The sequence below is a fragment of the Schistocerca nitens genome, chromosome 3, assembly GCF_023898315.1.
Source record: "Schistocerca nitens isolate TAMUIC-IGC-003100 chromosome 3, iqSchNite1.1, whole genome shotgun sequence".
Taxonomy (NCBI): domain Eukaryota; kingdom Metazoa; phylum Arthropoda; class Insecta; order Orthoptera; family Acrididae; genus Schistocerca; species Schistocerca nitens.
In genome coordinates, this window is record NC_064616.1 from 589,954,276 (window position 1) to 589,975,084 (window position 20,809).

Genomic DNA, 20,809 nt, shown 5'->3' on the forward strand with positions numbered 1-20,809 from the left:
AAAAAATTTGCAATGTCGAAACATAATACTATTTTTTTTTAAAGAAAGTAATGTAATAAATATACATTTTATTACAAATGCCACACAAAAGGAAAAAATGAACAAAGAAAATCTCTGCCTCTGTCTCTTTGGAGACAACAGCCACACTCTTTGGTTTGTTTATATTTTGTAAAGTATGTGGGGGTCGCCAACGGTGGAAAAGTGTCTGTTTCACTTGATATTTAATGATACTGGAAAGCATACATTATGTTTTCCAGAGCAGTGCTTGCAACAAGAATAAAAACAGTGAGTCATACCATCAAATTAATCTTACAATCTTAATATTCTTCCCACATACAGTGCTCACTTTTTTGTCTCTGTATTTGCCACAGGAGCATGACCCCAACAATACTCCAAACTAAATTGTATCATCTGGTTATGAATCGCCAGGCGATTCAAAACCGGTCATGAATAAATGGAAACTGAAGAAAAAACAGCGATTGGTTGCAGTAATTCCTGAAACCTTTATTCCCTTTTATGACCAGCTACCTCATAACAACTTTGTCTATAACTAAAACTGAAATAATGAACAAATGGGATTTTATCCTCATTGGCCAGACCATAACTTAATGTAAACAAAACTTTAATGAGATCATTTGTATACAAAACCTAATATTTTGGCTTGGTTCTCTAACGTGCCCGGTCAGTCCAATTTGTTTAACAGCCCTCCAATGCTATGTACTGTTGCACTTTTACTTGTATTCAGCAAATTGTCCAAATTGTCCAATATTTCATATTTTAATGTATTCTAATTTGACATACATCCAGAGCATTTTTTCTGGGGGAATGATTGCAGACAATTACCCCTAAACTTTTCTGTCCGCAAAGTAAGTTCTTCACAATGCTGGAGAACTTCAGCAGGCAACCAATCTCAATAACTGAATCTCTAGCACCCTGTCAGTGAGTCAACTTTATTGTTCTGTGAGAGAGCCGACATGTGGGACATTACATACTTTATTATTCACTTACCGTTCCTTTCTCATAGGTTATGTGCATGACTGTACAGTGTGTCCTGCCTTTCGTTGCAAGTTAGCTTAGAGTTTCAGATAAGATGAGCAGCAAAACAACGAACTGTTTTATTTGTTCTCCTGCATCTAAAAAGGTAAAACTTGCCAATAATTCTTGTATGAGAGAAAAGTCTGGAATTTCGACATTCTCAGTGGATGACAAAAGTGAAGATGTAAACCTGAATACTGGACCCATGGGTGAAAATACAGTCAATGAACTTATGCACAACAGAAAGTCAAGTGATCATCTAGAATGTTGGACCTTGGCTCAAGTTCTTGCATTTTGGGAGACAAATGACTGATCGTTTCAAACAAAAAACTTCATTGCAAAATTTGCAAAGTAGTAAGAAATTTGGACAAAGAAAGAAATAAACAAGACATAAACGCTGCACAACTGTTGGCTACCATATCTGTGGCATCTCCAAGTGATTCAAGAAAAGATGAGATGATTTCTTCGCGGGGAGGGGGAATATTAAAAACAAACTTCCAATCGTCAAGCTGCTGTGCAAATACTACTTTGTGCTAAAGAGAAGACTTTGGAAAATGCCTGCACTAAGGCATTTCAAAACGAACAGGAGGTGACAGCAAATATATTTCACACTGCTTTTAAAGTTGCACAAAAGAATCAACCTTGAAATGATTGCGAGACCAAAATTGACATTCAAGAAACTTAATGAGCTGACATGGGCAGCATTTCACATTCTCGAAATGCGTGTACTAACATCATTAACCGTATTGCACAAGAAATGAAAAACAGTGGTTAAAACAATTATTGAGACAACTGCAAATCATTAATTGTTGGCAAGAGCACAACAATTACCCAGTTATCATCTACAGTAATTTATTTTTGAACCAAATTCCCTGACATGAGGGAACCTACAAACGTTTTCATTGATATAGTTGAGCTAAATAATGTTACTGTCAGCTAGGGTTGCTTTAGATCGTCCGGGTTTACTTTACACACTTCCCATTAAGTTGTATCAAGCACCACAGGTGACCAGTTTTTGAGGAAAATGGTTGCTTAGATAAGGCATAGTGAACTTTACTGGTAGGAAAATCATGATTGGGTTGCTCGTACACCATCCCGCTGGATGATAAATGCAGTTAACTGGACACGAGTATCATTACATATTTTATGTTGCCTAGAGACTGTCATTGATATGTCATAGTTATGTTCTGAGGGAACACCAGAGTCTCACTGCATCACCAGGTGAAAGCGACTTGCCCTACCCTATTTGGAGGTTGCTCAATCATCTTAGGGTGGGCGTTCCTCTATGCAAGACCAACATGCGAAAATGGGGATACATCCTGCGAGTGCGGAACAACACAAGACCAGACCCACCTGCTAATTTGTCCTCAACTAGAACAGCCCTGCACAACACAGTACATCTTGAGCCAAGGAGATTTTATGGTTGTTTAAAACAGCAGCTGGAGAATCATCATTTGCAGACAGAGGATATTGCTATCTCTGAATGTGCAGAAGTATTGGACTAATCGACGTGGCCTAAAAATTGCGGAATATCATATGATAAAAAGAAGTATAAAAACCTTATGTTGTTGTCATTTTGGTCTTCCAGAGAGAGGAATGCTTAGAGGATTTCGGGAGTATTTGATTGAGAAGAAAATACCAGAATCCCTCCTTCCTCTCCTCCATGCAGGGCAATGTGTTCCCATATAATGCAGGGCAATGTGTTCCCATATCTACTAGTGAATGTGTTTTTTCGCAAATGAATCTCATTATCTCATCTTTCCATCTTTTTACTGTCAGCAATCTCATGCTCATTAAATTGGTTGGCCCTCTACAGCAGTCATTTCAACCTATGCGTTACGTACACTCTAGGTTTATGAAACCTACTGATACCACCAGTAAAATAGTGGGTTCACCAGCCATGAGCTAATGTCAATCTGGAAACTGTTATAATGCTAGGTAATGTTAATTACAGTGTAATTTTATAGTTAAACAAGTAATCAGTTTTACTGGAAACTTCAGCAATTGTCACCGCATTATACCTCGTGCAAGAGTACCCTCTCCTTTTTCTGTTTTTTGAAAAAGAGCACTGTATATTCCATTTCTGAAAGCATTGAAATAAAGAAGTAACTGTGATAAAACAAAGTTTAGTTCAAAAGAAATTCACAAATGCACAAAGTATTAAATATGTTTCTTCAAAAATCATTCCTTTCCTTGGTGTACTTTCTAAAAACTTTTCAATCCTATTCTGTGACTAGATAGCCAGCATGAAACTACTGCACCATTTGTATTTCAAGCATCTGCATGTACAGTCTGTTAACTAAGATCGTGGTCAGGTTAATCACCAGAAAAATGTATCTGGCAACAAACTAAAAGATATACATACATCATAAATGAATGAAAGAAGAAGAAAAAAAAAAAAAAAAAAACAATTACAACTAATAATACACCCAGTCACCCACAGCGTCATTAATCTCCGACGCTTGCTTGAAGCAAAGTTTCCCCACATATTCATATGGAATAGATCTCCAAATGCAACTAATTTGGATTGACAGCTGTTTCAAAGTGAAGATCATGTTCATTACAACTTATTTTTTATGCAAGACCAGAAATTTTCAATAGGTTTGACATCAGGCGACTGAGAGAGCCAATCCAGTACTTGCACACTTTTCTCCTTTTTACAGTCGCTGCAAAGCCTTGTACAGGGCTTCAGATCATTGTCCTCCTGCAGAATCCAATCTTCGTTTTTGACAATGAACTAACATTTGGCAGTCAGCATCAAACATCTTTGATAAATGTGACACGTAAGCTGCACTCACATCTCTTCCTGTGTATCTCAGTCAAGAATTCAAAGTAAACTAATGCTTTATGGACATTGCAAGAAGGACAAAGGTTCCTCCTGTCAGGTTGTGAAAGAACTAGGGCGATATCTTTTACCATCTTTGTGTAATGTCATTCATGCTCTTACTTAACAGACTGTAGCTTGTATTTATGAAGAAACGAGATACCTGTGTGGCATTTACATACTGAAATGCGGCAAACCACTTAGAAAATATACAGAGGATGCAACAGGAGAAGTATCATTTTTACAATACAAAGAGTGAAAATGGATTTCAGTAACTTGTCTGCCTCATATGCTAAATCCAAGGAGTGCTAAAGTTCTAGCTACTCGAGCTGTAATACTAATTTGATGTAGTAGAGGCACAACTAAAAGAGAAAATATTTGTCAGAAAATCACAAACACCTACCCAAGCAGTATAGCAATAACAATTTCATTCTGTCAACAATAATCAGCAACTAGAAAAAATTATCAAGTATCTAAAATAAAATTTTACAAACACTTGTTGGTATTCTAAACTTTTGTAACAATTACTTACTTGAATATACCTAGAAGCAGTGCATGAGTCTGCCAGCGAACAGCAGTGGCATTTGTCTCTAAAAGGAATGTCCTTACAAAGCGCGTGAGGAAATCCCTAGAGACCTGAGAGAAAATTGAACTAACGAACACACTACAGAGGTCTTCTTGAAAACTAGCTTCACTCAGCACACTCTCTATTTTCTCAGTTTCCTCTGTTACTGTTGTGGCACCCGTCACTGATGATTCTGTTTCGAAAGGCTCTACTAGTTCCACTGAGGATGAGGAAGGGAGCATCCATGTTGGTGGACCAGATTCTATAACAATTGAAGGCCGCTGTTCTTCTGATGTAGAAGGACCTAGGTCAGCACCACCAGAGGCATCAGGTGCTGCAGGCAAGGAAGGTCCAGGAGCTCCAGCAGATGTGGATGACCCAGGAGCTACAGATGTAGAAGGACCAGGTAGACCAGTGGCCGGAGTACCAGATGTACCAGAAGCTGATAGTCTGGGAGAGACAGAAGTAGAGGGCCCAGCGGCACCAGAGGTCGATGGTCCAGGAGCGCCGGAGGCAGACAGTCCGACAGAGCTAGGAACTGAAGTGCCTGGGGCACCAGAAGAAGATGGGCCAGGAGCTCTGGAAATTGCAGAGCCAGGAGCTCTGGATGACAATGAGCTGGGGGCCCTAGAAATGAAGGTGCCAGAAGCACCAGGCACAGATGGACCAGGAACTGTCCATGTTGACTGTCCTGGAGCTGTTGGTGCAGACGTTCCCGGAACAGGCCAAAGTGATGAACCTGGGGCTGCCCAAGTGGACGGACCAGGAACTGTCCATGTAGATGGGCCTGGGACAGCCCAGTTTGATGGGGGCAAGAGACTTGTAGACAGTGGGCCAGTTATAGTTGACAATGTCACACCTGATGTTGGCTGGGTCCTGGGTGAGGACTGTAATGAATATGATGTACTAGTTCTTAAATAAGTTGTTGGAACAGGCCATGCTCTTGCGGCAACATCTGGGTACACATTTCTGAATGCAGCCCCTTCTTGGTCTTCCGCGGTGGCTGACTCAAAGGTGCCAGATGGAGGTTGCGTTGTAGTGGGTGGCATCCTTGCTGTAGTCGATACAGCTGTTGGTGCACTCTGTACTGTACTTGTGGCACACACACCTTGTGCAGTGGAGCGTGTTGTTGATGTTGTTGAGTGTCTTTGAAAAATTACAGTAACAGGAACTGAATCAAGAGAAGTAGATGAACTAGACGACAATGATGCATTACCAATTGAGATCCTCGATGTGGGTGGTGATAAGGGTAAACTTGTCGAACTGTAAACAGTGTGTGCACCAAGGGAAATTGCTGAAGGAGCTGCTGTCACAAAAGACAGAGTTCCTGGGGAGGGGTACACAAAGGCTACTGACACAGGGAACGATGCACTACATGTAGTGGGAAAAGGTGGGTTATAATTTGGGAACGATGCACTACATGACACTGGAAAAGCTGTTCCTGCTGATGACAGGGATGATGAGGATAGAGATGATAACGAAGATGAAGATAGTGATGAACTTGATGGAGTAGTTGAGGGCACGAGGGATGTAGTTGAGGGTGCAGATACTGGTAGAATTGTCAGTGTTGAGGCAGCAGCTGTAGGTCCTGCAGATGTAGCTGCTGGTACTGAAGTTGCTGATGCCACTGATCGAGGTGTCCTTGCACTCTGAACAGATTCCTGGGAGAACACACAGAAACAAGTATGTATGAAAATTTAGCAATGGAAATGGACTAGACAACTATAAACATAAAGTTAGCTAATTATGATACAAGGGAGGGGAGGGGGGATTTGGCTATAAAATAATGAGACTACTGATGCAAAATATTTTATTTCAAAAACACACTTATTTAGTTTTTGTCATCCTCAATATACCCCCCTCCTCTATTCCTACAACACTCCATGTGAATTTTCCATTGATGGAAACTGCTGGAAGTCTACCTCTGCAAGCTTCTGTATGACTCTTGCCACTTTTTCTTTCACTGCTTAAATGGACAGAAATCTTGATCCTTTTAATGCAGATCTAACATTGGGGAATAGATGAAAATCACAAAGTGCTAGGTCAGGCAAATAAGGTGGGTGGTCTAACACTGGGATGCTATATTTCGCCAGAAACCTCTTAACAGACAATGTGGTACGAGCCACTGCGTTATCTTGATGCAGAACCCATGACTTGTTCTTCCGCAATTCAGATGATTTTTTTCCTTATTTTATTTGGAGTTGAACAAGAATCTCAAGCTAGTAATGTTGATTAATAGTTTGACATCCAGGAACCCAGTGAAGATACCCAATTCCATGAAAATAATAATAATAATAATAATAATAATAATAATCATAGCTTTGAATCTTGACTGGTCATTAGAGCTTTTTCTGTTCTCAGTGAAGTTGGGTGCTTACAATGCATGGATTGCTGAAAAACCAAGATTTGACACATTTTCATACTTTCCAAGAAATGAAGACTACTTTCAATGGTATAAAAGGTGATAGTACAAACATCTTCACAAGTTACTTTTTGTTTTATCGTGATAATTTTTGGCACCTGTTTTACACACACTTTTCTCATGTTAAATCAGTTACGTAAAATTTGCCTTACACATTCTTTGTCAATTCCTACAGCAACAGCAATTGATCAAATACTCAACTGGTGGTCGGATCAAATAATATTACCTACTTTTTTCGATATGTTCACCTGTTTTTGATGTTGAAGGGCATCTGACGTATGGGACAACTTCATCATCATCTCAGCCATCTTGGAAATACTTTACACACTCAAAAACTTTTATGTGATAAACAGTCTTCACTGTACACTTCTTTTACTAAAAGATAGGTTTCATTAGAAGTTATTCCAAGTTTCACATGATAAACTTCATGACAATATGTTGTTCTATTATTACACTTATTTTTCTGGCAAAACAAAATAACAGTTCCTACAAATATTATGGTCATGGCCATACTGATTTGTCTACCAACACCAGAGATGCTACATTCAACTCAGAAAGCTTTACACTTCACAGCTATCGATCGCTCATCTTTCGCGCATGTGTACTTGGTGACAGTGTCAGTCCCACTATTTTATAGCCTCATCTCATATGTTAAGTTTAAATACATTACTACTCACCATTATGAATAATATGTTTATGAAACACTTCACTGTTATTACTACATACATCTTCAATATATACATAATTCTTAAAGTGGCTCAGATCTTTAGAAATGAATACTATTCATTTCTAGTACTTATGCTCACTAAATCAATCAATAGGAGGTCTAGGATGGAATAAGAATATTATGAAAACGATAAGATTGCTACTCACCATAGAGAGGAGGCACTGAGGCAAAGGTAGGCACAGAGGAAAGACTACTAAACATTTACGATTTTCACCAAAAGGCCTTCTCCTGCTAAAGAAATAGCACACCACTACCTCTGGCTGCTGTGACCAGACTGTGGCTTAAATATTTAATAGTCTTTTCTGAATATTGTATTTATTACTCACAGTTTTACATACTACATTTCAGGTGACATAACCAAATTTACAATGCTCTTATGATATCTCCACATACAGCCTAATGACTCCATGTTGTTGTTGTGGTCTTCAGTCCAAAGACTGGTTTGATGCAGCTTCCTTTCCTCTAGTGAGGTTGTGGCACAAATTTCTCTTCTCCCCAATTCTACTCAGTCCCTCCTCATTAGTTACGTGATCTACTTATCTAATCTCGAGAATTCTTCAGGCTTCTATTCTCTTCTTGTCTAAACTGTTTATTGTGATGTTATGCCAGAGAGATGTTAATACAAATAGATATGCCACTATTTAGGTCAATACTATGTCTACATACCTCCAGAAAGTACATAATATAATTTTTTAGACACAGGTACATTTTTTAAGAATTTTGGCAAGACTATAATTCAGGCACTTGTGACTGCCACTGTAGTAACATCCAGTTCTATAAGTCACACACATATGCAAGTATGTTCATTTTTCACTCTTCATATTTTTGTGTACCTGTACATCATGTGTGTCTGTCTTTGACTACATACTTCAAGAATAATATTCAACTATACACTTTTGTGACATGATGCATCTCTTTGTATGTCTAGCATCGAGGAAATTTTTCTCTGTCTTCTAAAACAACTAATTTATCTTCCACTCCTTTTCCTCCTCCTCACAACCTCATTTAGAATAGGAGATAATTTTTCCATCATTAAGTGCTGTGTGTTCTTGTCTATGCTCCTCCAGTTCCTCAGAATGTTTCTGTTGTATGTCTTAAGTTTCCCTTTGCAATTCTGCAGATGATGAGTCTATGATCAAGATCCACCCCACAAAATCAGCCAAGGTCACCAGTGCCCATGTACAACCTTAAAACACTAATACGAAAAAGCTTAAAAGCTATTACACATTAAGCCCAATCCACAAAATATGCCATAGAGACAGCGGAGGTCCCACACTAAAAATTACATGTGCTTCATCATATTTCTGCAACAGTTAAAAAGTAAAACATGGTCAACAGCCTGCAAACACACACTAGAACGTAAATGGTTAAAACAAGGGCATTTGGTCAGGAAATGGCAAACCATCGAAGGTTGATAACAATGAGCACAAAGCAATGGGGGATCACCTCCTAACAATTGGTGATGGCTGAGAAGACAGTCCCAGAGGAACAGACCACTCAAGACGGCGGGCAAGCTAGGCAGTGCACACTCAGAGGTCCAAATGAGAATAGGTGTATGTGCAGTCTGAAAGGATTTGGGTGCTGCAGTGTTAAGACAAATAAGGTCGAGTTGATTGAGAAGGTCATCCAAGAGGGCACCTCTCAGACATGTTCTGGGAGAGCCTAAAAGGGGATGACATGCATTAAAGGCACTGAGTGGCAAAGAAGGGGTGAGGGACTTGACCAATAAGGTGGAGAAAGTCAGCCCTGGTGACACCGAATGATGGAGGGATGTAGACGTCGCCAAGAGAAATGATGGGGCAAGGAAGGATAATGCGGACTGCAGCAGCTTGCAGCAAAGTGTTCAGTGAGATGGTTTGGCTATAACGTCATCCAGGATGAGCAGTGTGACTCCCTCATGAGATTGAATGCCGTCCTCAGGGGGGGGAAGGTCAAAGTGGACCAGAAGGAAATGCGAGAGTTCAAAGTGGTTGCAAGGGGACAGTTTTGTTTCTTGGAAGCAGAAAACAAACAGATGCTTCAGTTCCAAGAGCAGCCGTAATTCCTCCTTGTTGGATCTAATGCCACGAATGTTCCATTGGAAAAGAGTAATAATGAGGAATGGGGAGGAGGGAATAAATGAAGGGTAGTCACCTCAGTGGCTGCCAAGTACCAGCCTTCGAAGACTCACTGCTACAGGGTGCAGAGACTGGAGGATCCTACAGAGGCGTCAGCATTCTCCCTGTAGATCCCAGGGCAGAAAAAGGGTAGGCGGTGCACACCAGCAAAATGGAGATCTGCTGGGTGAGAGTATCATGCGGCGACACCGTTTAAGACGATCTCTGAGTCAGGGAAGGAGAACATCATTTGTCTTTGATTTCTTACAGCCTCTACGGCTAGCAGCTGAAGACTCAGATGTTTGTTGGCTGGACGGATGCAAAAAAATCTTCATGGGAGTATCCCTTTTCTCCTCTCCGGTCTGCTGGTTGTGTAGCAGGTGATTTTGCCGCTGGCAGTGAAAATTTAGTGATCTGTTGTGCAGCTGGGGGAGGAGGAGGAGGAGACAGAGAAGCTACCACGATACTGGGCAATTTTACAACTGCAGTGCTGAACTGAAGGTCGCAAGTCTGTGTGGCCATGTCCTTTGTGGATCAAGGCATGTCATATCGTAAAATGCAGGGCTTTTGACTAGCCAACAACTTGTGAGCAACAGGGTAAGGTCCTTTTTCCTTCACCCGGATCTCCTCGATGTCCCCTCATTGAGATACACAGGACATTCTTGGGATGGTGGTGGTGATGGTGATGATTGATGATGATGATGATGATGATGATGATGATGATTTTTGGTTTGTGGGGCGCGAAACTGCACGGTTATCAGTGCCCGTACAATTTCCTAACCTTTGCTCAGTCCAATCTCGCCACGTTTATGAATGAGGATGAAATGATGAGGAAAACACAAACACCCAGTCATCTCGAGGCACATGAAAATCCCTGACCCCGCCGGGAATCGAACCCGGGACCCCATACTTGAGAAGCAAGAACATGACCATGAGACCGCGAGCTGTGGACCTCGGGATGAGGCTGCATGGTCCCCAATGCAATTTATCCAGTTGGGCAGAGGAGGCGGGCTATCACCCTCATGAGCATCCCTACCACAAGTAACACATTTGGTCGAATTTTTGCAGGGCATGCAAGTGTGGCTGAAATGTTGGTACTGGTAGCAACTCATTGGGTTTGAAATGTTCAGTCAGACCGTGATGACTTCATAGCATGCTTTGATCTTCAATGGAAGCATTACTTGAGCAAACATGAGAAAAATAGTGTTTGTAGGCACTAAGGTAGCATAAACATTTTCCATTACCTGATGAACTGCAGTGATGCTCTCATCAAAGAGGTAAATTTGGATGTCTCCCTCAATCAGACCATCAAGCAGCTCAGCGTAAATAACACCATGTGAAGAATTCAGTGTTTGACTGGCCTCAACATGAATAGGATGCCTGTGGAGGACCGAAGCTGTAAGCTCCTGACAGAGGCACCAACTGAAAATTTGGGAAGGTAACAACTCGTGCAGTCACACCTCACTGTGCCTAGGCTGTACCAGGCGGTACGTGCGAAACTTACCTGCAACCTGTGGCCGGGAATTATGCACTACCCAGTCACCTGTTGTGTGTCAAACACATGGGCTGGCCTTCAGGAGCACACAAGGAGGAAGAAGAAATGTAGGAAGACCTCAAACGCCAAAGCAGAGAAAGGGTAGGAGGTGTAGAACAAAGAAACAGATGAGGGGCTGTTCTGATGTCAGGAGATTAAAACTTCAGAACAAATTACCAAAAATATACCATACATGTTGCTGAAGGGAGGGGGAAAAGGAATGATAGCCAAGCAAGAACTCACCCAAGAGTGGTGAGGCCCATAGGAGGGAGGTTATGATCAAGTTCATCTCACACTCAACAAAAAGTGCGTTAAATCTATTTAAAAGCATTGTTGATGCAAGTTCATGGTTCTAGTAAGTGTAACAGCAAAGGTAGTTAAAACACACAATATTTCATCAGATACTAGACAGAACAACATTTAGCATTCTTGATATTCAGGAATATGAAGCACTTCAAGCTTGTGACGGTAACCTGCAATGAACTTTGTGGAATCTAGAGTAGCACTGCAACTTGTGAGAGGTAAAGCAGCACCAGTTTCTCTTTAAACAAACCTCAGCATTAACAGATTGCAATCGACAACTTGAAATCTTTCAGCAATGGCATAAACAGTATTGCCATTTCCTCTGGGCATTATCACCTCAACTGCTCCTTCTGTTCTGAATTACACTACTCTGATTTCTACCAATTCTAGCAAACCACCCAGTAGTTAAATATAATAGTAGTGGATAATATAAAAGGAATCAAATTTTCAATAAATAGCATTATTTGTAAAATGCCTGTTCACTTACTTATGTCTCAGCTATAAATGTAAAACAATGGAAAGTCTGGGATGGAATGACAATAATATGGAAAGGATAAATTGCTACTCACCCCATACAGGATGCGTTGAGTTGCAGACAGACACAATGAAAAGACGGCTAAACATTCACACTTTTGGAGAAAAAAGTGGTCCTTCCGAAATAGCACATATGCATGCGCAAGTGCACGTGCACACAGCTGCTGTCTGCAGCCACTACAATCCAAATGTGGGCTGTGCCTACATCTGATGTGTGCAGCAATCTGATGTAGGTGGTGGGGTAAGGAGGCGGCAGGGGCTGGGGAGCGGGCAGTATAGCAGGGTAGAGGTGGAGGAACATGATGTGCTGTTTGTGGGAGTGTGCAGGAACATGGTGGGGACAGGATAGGGCTTCTAGTTCTGGAGAATGTGCTGGGAGGGGCAATGAAAAATACAGATAAGGGGAAAAGACTGAAAGTGTGTTGGTGAACAGAAGGCGTGGGTAGTGCTGGAATGGGAGCAGGGGAGGGGTTAGATAGATGTAGAACAGGGAACCCTGGTGTAGAATGTGGTTCAGTTGCTCTGGTCCTGGTTGGTACTGAGTCACAAGGGGAGTGCTCCTTTGTGGTTGAACTATGGGTATGTGGGTGGTGGTGGTGGTGGTGGTGGTGGTGGTGCTGGTGGTGGTGGCAGCGGTGGCGGCAGGTTACTGGAGAGACAAGACATAGGAGATCCTCTTTCTGAACCAGGTTGGAAGGGTACTTTCAGTCTGTGAAGGTGTCAGTGAACCCCTCGGTATATTTGGAAAGGGACTGCTCATCACTACAGGTGCAATGACCACGGGTGACTAGACTGAATGGAAGGGACTTCATTGTATGAAATGGGTGGCAGCTGTCGGAATGGAATTATTGTTGATGGCTAGTAGGTCTTATGTGGACGGAGGTACTGGTGCACCCATCCTTGAGGTGGAAGCAGACATCGAGGAAGGTGGCTTTTCAGGTTGAGGAGGATCAGATGAAGCAAATGACGGAGAAGGTGTTGAGATTCTGGTGAAATGTGGATAGTGTGTCCTCACCCTCGGCCCAGATCACAAAGGTATCACAAATTAATTTGATCCAGGTGACAGGTCTGGGATTCTGGGTGGTTAGGAAGGATTCCTCTAGATGGCCCAGGAATAGATTGGCATAGGATGGAGCCTGGTGGATGCCCATTGCTGTACCATAGATTTCTTTGTAGGTGATGCCTTTAAAGGAGAGGTAAGTCTGGGTGAGGATACAGTTGATTATTGTGACCAGAAAGGAGGTTGTAAGTTTGGAATCAGCTGGGTCTTAGGAAAGGTAGTTTTCAATAGTGGCAAGGCCAGGGCCATTTAGGATGTTAGTGCAGAGGGAGAAGGCATTGACAGTGATGAGCAAGGCATTAGATGGTAAAGGAACAGAAACTGTGGAGAGCTGGTGGAGGAAATGACTTGTGTCTTTTATACAAGAGGATAGGTTATGGGTATCAAGCTGAAGGTATTGGTCCACAAGAGCACAGAGAACCTAAGTGGGGGCACAGTAACCAAGCACAATAGGGGCCTTACCAAACCACCCACCACAAGTTGCTGCACATGTCAGGCGCAGGCACAGGCACAGTCCTCAGTTGGGCCCCAACAGCCAGAGAGAGTAGCCGCCTACTCTATGTTGAGAGTAGCAGTTTATCCTTTCCATATTGTATATATTAATTACAAATTTTCCCTGAAACTCTCTGACTGTACTATTGTACACTGTGTGCTATGTATTTAGCATCTACATCTAGAGGAAGGGCGAAAACAATGGCCTCGAGGAGTGGATATAATTGGACGTGAATGTATGCATATATACCAAACTCAATGATTCACACACATTTGTGTGCTGAGAGTGTCCCACAACATCCTGCCTTTCTTATCCACTCCTAGTCCTTACCTAATTCCCTTTCCCAACCCGAGGTGTGATGCGATCTGTGCCAAGGGGTGTGTGGCACGTGTGAAGATGTGTTGCAAATGGAGCCTCAGGTATACCAGGCAACCTCCATGAGTAAGTAGCCATACACCGCACGGGGTTGCCATGGGGTGGACCATGTAGATCCCCAAATCTCATGGGACCAAGATGGTTATGACAGACGAAAATAAATTAAAGAAAACTGAGACCTCAGACATCCAAACATCAGGGTCAGGACTGACAGAATACACTCCCATTACTGAATCAGTGTCTAGACCTGAGCAAGAGGAACTGGGAAGTTGGACCAGATGAAGATTAAAGCCTTGTCTGGGGCCCAGAGAAGGAAACTTCTCAGGGAACAGAAACAAAAGGAAGGCAAAGAATGGCTTTCTAGACATAAGTGGAGGGAATTAAAAGGGCTTTAGCCCAAGACCCCCCAAGAAAAAACTGTCTCAGGTTGAAGGGGATACACAGACCCCCACAACGTCGAAGACAGGTAACAAGAGGATAAGGGAGGAATCTAAAGCCGTCGGCGCACAGACCATTCATCCAAATGTTGAACGTGCCGAGTTTCTGACATCATAGCGTGGAATAGCATGTACAGGAGTCTTTCCAAACGTGCAGAGCAATATCTAGCATGTCAGATATTCTGAGCATGTGTCTGAACATTGACCAATAAGATGGCACAAAGCTACCTACATCATATGCACTCCATCTCCAGTCAGCACAGAGTTGTGAGGCACCATACTGGCATTCATTTCAAGCCTATACGTGTATATGCTGTTTCTGAGCACCAGCAAATTGAGAATCACTCGAAAACCCATTGTTAACTGTGTGATTTGTTGCAATAAAATAATGAGAATCACCAGATTCGTGGCAAAAGAATTATTGTAACTTGCGTGCTGTGAGAGTATGCTATATGAAGGCAATGACACACTGAGGTTCCACCAAAAACGCACTGTTCTTGGTACAAGTTGTTATAATTAAATTTCAATTAGTAACATAACTATGATTAAAGCTTTTAGCAAGTGGCAACATGCTAGGATTGGCTACCGACACTGTTATGTTGGTTTAGCATAGTGCGTAGCGTCACTGACCCACATGAAGATGCATGACAGGGCGGTGGTTCACGTCTCACCACGTCAAAAAACTTTTTTTTCCCCAACATTTGCATTTTTATTAGGTTTTGATGCTTCATTATTAGTTTAATATGAGTATATACTATAATATTTGATGTTATGTATATATAAGTTGAGGGGGCCTTTAGTAACACAACCTTTGAGTCCATGGTTAGGGCAGCAGAAGTGCATAACCTAGGGACCACTATATGTAGGTGGAATAGGGCCATGCTTAGTGGAAGGAAGGTAGAGGCCACCATGATGAATGAAAAGATGGTAATTAACATCACTAGAGGTTGTCTACAAGGAGGAGTTTTGTCCCCTTTATTGTGGAATCTAGTGGTGAAAGAACTCATTGAGAAACTAAATTCCAGACAATGCTTTTGCCAAGGATACGCAGATAACCTTGCCATAGTAATACTTCGCAAATTTACTGACACAATTAGGAAATTGGCACAAGGTGCACTGGACATTGTGCGAGACTCGTGCATTAAACAGGATCTAAGGGTTAATCCTAAGAAGACTGTTGTGGTACCATTCATAAAGAAGCAGATCCAACACCCAAGTTGGAATCTAAAGCTCTTCGATGAAACTCTACCTGTGAAGGGGATAGTGAAATATCTAGGGGTAACCTTAGATGAGAATTTAACATAGGCCCCTCACATTAAGAGCATCTGCTCCAATGCGAAAGGTACTCTAGTGAGTATTAGATGGGCTTGTGGCAAAAACTGGGACCTAAGCCATAGAGGTATGCACTGGATATACACAATGGTGGTTAAACCTAGGATATCCTATGGGGCCGTAGTGTGGTGAAAAAGGGTAAAACAGCAGGTTGAAGCGAAGGAGCTTGCTAAGGTGCAGAGACTGGCCTGCTTAGCCATAACAGGCGGAATTAGCAGCACACCAACTGCTGGGATGGAAGCCATGCTGGACATGCCTCCACTACACCTTCGGGTCAAGATGAAGGCAGGAGCTGGTGCATATAAGCTTCAAAACTGGTAAAAGCTGGATCCCATTGGGATATCCAGAATCACACACAAAATAGTAAGTGAGGTAAATATAGGAATGGCTGGGGAAATGCCGGCCGACTATATAACAACTCCCAACTGCTTCAACAGGCCTTACAATATAATAATTGGAAGTAGGGAGCAGTGGGAATAAAACAGTTCGACACCGCATGGGGAACATTGTCTGGTTCACTGATGGATCGAAATCAAACTAAGGCGCTGGGGCCAGAGTGTACGGGGTTCAGCCAAGACTGGAGGGCATCATCTCTCTATGAAAACTGGCCTCAGTAACCCAGCTGAAATTACTGCAATGTGTGGTTCATGGTGTGGGTTCCTGTAGTCATGTCCTAGTTCATGAACCACGGGCAACGTATGAGTGGCCAAGTAAGTGGTCCCGACAGTCGGGATACCAGTTACTTTGGAAGAAGGCTGGGCATCTCGGACATATTCTGAGTCGTGGTCACCTTTGTGCTAATACGGCAAAGACTACCAAATCCACTGGTTCGTCCCTCAACCGTTAGGGGTAAAACCCAATGGGACTCGGGGCAAGTAAGGCTAGCAACCTGCTTCCCTGGCACTTTAAATATGATGCTGGCAACAATCAGAGCAAAATGCCTCGGACCTTTGGAGGTGACGGAGTCCCACCTCTGACAAACCAGGGACTCCTAAGATACGACTTGGCAAACAAATGGTAATGAGATGGGGAGCTATTAATATCAATGGGGGCTACTCTGGGAAGAAGGTAGAGCTGGCAGAGGCTGCAAGTAAGATGGGGCTGGACGTTTTAGCTGTTAGTGACATTCGGATAAGGGGTGAGAAAGAAGAGGAAGTGGGAGAATACAAGGTCTACCTGTCAGGAGTCAAAGCAGGAATAGCGCAATGGGGTGTAGGGCTTTACATCAGGAAAGAAATGGAACCCAGCGTAGTTGCAATAAGGTATGTAAACGAACGACTGATGTGGATAGATTTGACAGTGTCTAGCAAGAAAATTAGGATTGTGTCAGTATATTCGCATTGTGAAGGGACAGATCAAGATAAAATGGATAGTTTTTATGAGGCACTCAGGGATGTAGTTGTTAGAGTAAAGGACAATGACAGTGTTCTGCTCATGGGTGATTTTAATGCCAGGACTGGAAATCGAACAGAAGGGTATGAAAAAGTTTATGGGTAAATTTGGAGTGGATATGGAGGCCAACAGGAACGGGGAAACAACTCCTGGATTTCTGTGCCAGTATGGGCTTAGTAATCACAAGCTCTTTTTTAAACATAAGAACATTCACCGGTATACTTGGGAAGGCAGGGGAACCAGATCTGTCATTGACTATATAACAACAAATCAGGAATTCAGGAAGGCTGTGAGGGACACACGTGTATTCAGGGGATTCTTTGATGACACTGATCATTATTTAATTGGGATTGTGAGGCCGAAAGTGCAGGAGGCCAGGTCCATATGTAGGAGGATAAGAGTGGAGAAACTTCAGGATAAGGAAATCAGGCACAAGTACATAACAGCGATCTCAGAAAGGTACCAGTTAGTTGAATGTAGTCAATTACAGTCATTGGAAAAGGAATGGACAAGGTACAGGGACACAGTACTAGAAGTGGCTAAAGAATGTCTTGGAACAGTAGTGTGTAAAAGTAGGATGAAGCAAACAGCTTGGTGGAATGACACAGTCAAGGCAGCCTGTAAAAGGAAAAAGAAGGTGTATCAAAAATGGCTACATACTAGAACTCAGATAGACAGAGAAAGTTATGTTGAAGAAAGAAACAAAGCCAAACAGATAATTGCATCCAAGAAGAAATCTTGGGAAGACTTTGGAAACAGGTTGGAGACTATGGGTCAAGCTGCTGGAAAACCATTCTGGAGTGTAATTAGCAGTCTTCGAAAGGGAGGTAAGAAGGAAATGACAAGTATTTTGGACAGGTCACGAAAACTGCTGGTGAATCCTGTGGATGCCTTGGGCAGATGGAGGGAATATTTTGAAGAGTTGCTCAATGTAGGTGAAAATACGATCAGTAATGTTTCAGATTTCGAGGCAGAATGGGATAGGAATGATGATGGAAGTAGGATCACATTTGAGGAAGTGGAGAAAATGGTCAATAGATTGCAGTGCAATAAAGCAGCTGGGGTGGATGAAATTAAGTCGGAACTCATCAAATACAGTGGAATGTCAGGTCTTAAATGGCTACACAGGATAATTGAAATGGCCTGGGAGTCGGGACAGGTTCCATCAGACTGGACAAAAGCAGTAATCACACCAATCTTTAAACATGGAAACAGAAAAGATTGTAACAACTACAGAGATATCTCTTTAATCAGCGCTGTGGGTAAAATCTTCTCAGGTATTGTTTAAAGGAAAGTGCAAGTATTAGTTGAGGACCAATTGGATGAAAATCAGTGTGGGTTTAGGCCTCTTAGAGGTTGTCAGGACCAGATCTTTAGCTTAAGGCAAATAATGGAGAAATGTTATGAGTGGAACAGGGAATTGTATCTATGCTTTATAGATCTAGAAAAGGCATATGACCGGGTTCCTAGGAGGAAGTTATTGTCTGTTCTACTTGATTATGGAATAGGAGGCAAACTTCTGCAAGCAATTAAAGGTCTTTACATGGATAGTCAGGCAGCAGTTAGAGTTGACGGCAAATTGAGTTCGTGGTTCAGAGTAGTTTCAGAGGTAAGACAAGGCTGCAACCTATCTCCATTGTTGTTCATATTATTTATGGATCATATGTTGAAAACAATAGACTGGCTGGGTGAGATTAAGATATGTGAACACAAAATAAGCAGTCTTGCATATGCGGATGACTTAGTTGTGATGGCAGAGTCGATTGAAAGTTTGCAAAGTAATATTTCATAGCTAGATCAGAAATGTAAGGACTATGGTATGAAGATTAGCATCTCCAAAATGAAAGTAATGTCAGTGGGAAAGAAATATAAACGGATTGAGTGCCAAATAGGAGGAACAAAGTTAGAACAGGTGGACGGTTTCAAGTACTTAGGATGCATATTCTCACAGGATGGTAACATAGTGAAAAAACTGGAAGCAAGGTGTAGCAAAGCTAATGCAGTGAGCGCTCAGCTACAATCTACTCCCTCCTGCAAGAAGGAAGTCAGTACCAAGACTAAGTTATCTGTGCACCGTTCAATCTTTCGACCAACTTTGTTGTATGGGAGCGAAAGCTGGGTGGATTCAGGTTACCTTATCAACAAGGTTGAGGTTACAGATATGAAAGTAGCTAGGATGATTGCAGGTACTAGTAGATGGGAACAATGGCAGGAGGGTGTTCACAATGAGGAAATCAAAGAAAAACTGGGAATGAACTCTATAGATGTAGCAGTCAGGGTGAACAGGCTTAGATGGTGGGGTCACGTTACACGCATGAGAGAAGCAAGGTTATCCAAGAGACTCATGGGTTCAGCAGTAGAGGGTAGGAGGAGTCGGGGCAGACCATTCAGACAGCCAGGCAGTCCTGAAAACACTGGCAGCTCCTGCAACACGATCTAAGATTGTTGGAGAATGTCACAGGGCTCTGGTGGAGCTAGGGGGAAGCAATAGGGTAAACCTAGTCTGGGTCCCTGGCCACTCAGGGATCGGTGGCAATGAACAAGCTGACAGATTGGCCAGGATAGGGGCGAAGACTCCATTCGTTGGACCAGAACCTGTCCTGACAATCACCAAGGCTCTGATCAAACTACAACTACGGAACTGGCTTAGAAGTCAGCAGAGAATACTGGAACAAGGTCTATAAACAAAAACATGGTAAGGTAGTAATGCCAAAGCCATGTTTTAAAAGAAGCTCTGTAATCCTGGGCTTGAACAGGAAAGAGATTAAACTCATGGTTGGATTGATGACCAGCCATGGGTATTTCAAAAAACACCTACATACAATGGGTATAAAGGAAGAAGACCCTAAACGTAGGATCTGTGATGAGAGTGAAGAAACTGCATCACACCTATTCTTCGAATGCACAGCATTGGAGAGCAAGAGACACAGGATTTTCGGGACAACTAGACATGAAGAAATTGTGTCTAACAAAAAAACTGGTAAAGGGACTCATTGTACAATTTACAGGCATTGGTTGGCTTTACTAAATATACAGGGAGTGATATCCGCAATCAACTTGGTTTCCGTGTGGGCAGTGGTGGTTTAGACCAAAGCTGTTTTAGCTTCCCTGCCAAAATCAAATCAATCCTATCAAATCGACCCAATACCTGTATTTCTTTGTACCCCAGACCTCTGTTCACTGGGCCACTTATTTGCCCCATCCTGAACATCAGTACTCAGTGAATCACTGTGAAGTGCATGGCAGAGGGCATGTCCCATTGCACCAGTTATTAGGGTTTTTTCCCCTGTTCCATTAACATATGGAGCGTGGGAAGTATGGTTGTTTAAATTCTTCTGAGTGTGCTGTAATTAATCTAATCTTGTCCTTACAGTCCCTAAGGAAGCACACATAGGGTGTAGTTGCATATTCCTGCAGTCATAATTCAAAACTGGTTCTTTAAACTATAAGTAGGTTTTTTTTGGGATAGTTTATTTCTGTCTTCAAAAGTCTGTCGCTTAATTTTTTTTCAGCATCTCTGTGACACTCTACCATAGATCAAACGAACTGCAACAGTACACAGGCAAATGTCTTCTTGTGAGATAGTGTGTAGATCCTTCTAAGAGACAAACATCACAATGTTAACCATGTTTAGTGTTTCGTAGAATCTGCAAGTCATCATCTAACTGCTAAAGGTTTTG

At 42.2% G+C, this 20,809-nt stretch overlaps 1 protein-coding gene across 1 annotated transcript in view; it reads right to left on the reverse strand.

Moving 5' to 3' along the window:
- The window catches only part of LOC126248505 (protein purity of essence), a 446,891-nt gene that overhangs the window by 99,372 nt on the left and 326,710 nt on the right, over positions 1–20,809 (reverse strand). Inside the window, 1 exon segment of the mRNA XM_049949542.1 lies at positions 4,392–6,085. Coding sequence (XP_049805499.1) covers positions 4,392–6,085 — 1,694 coding nt within the window.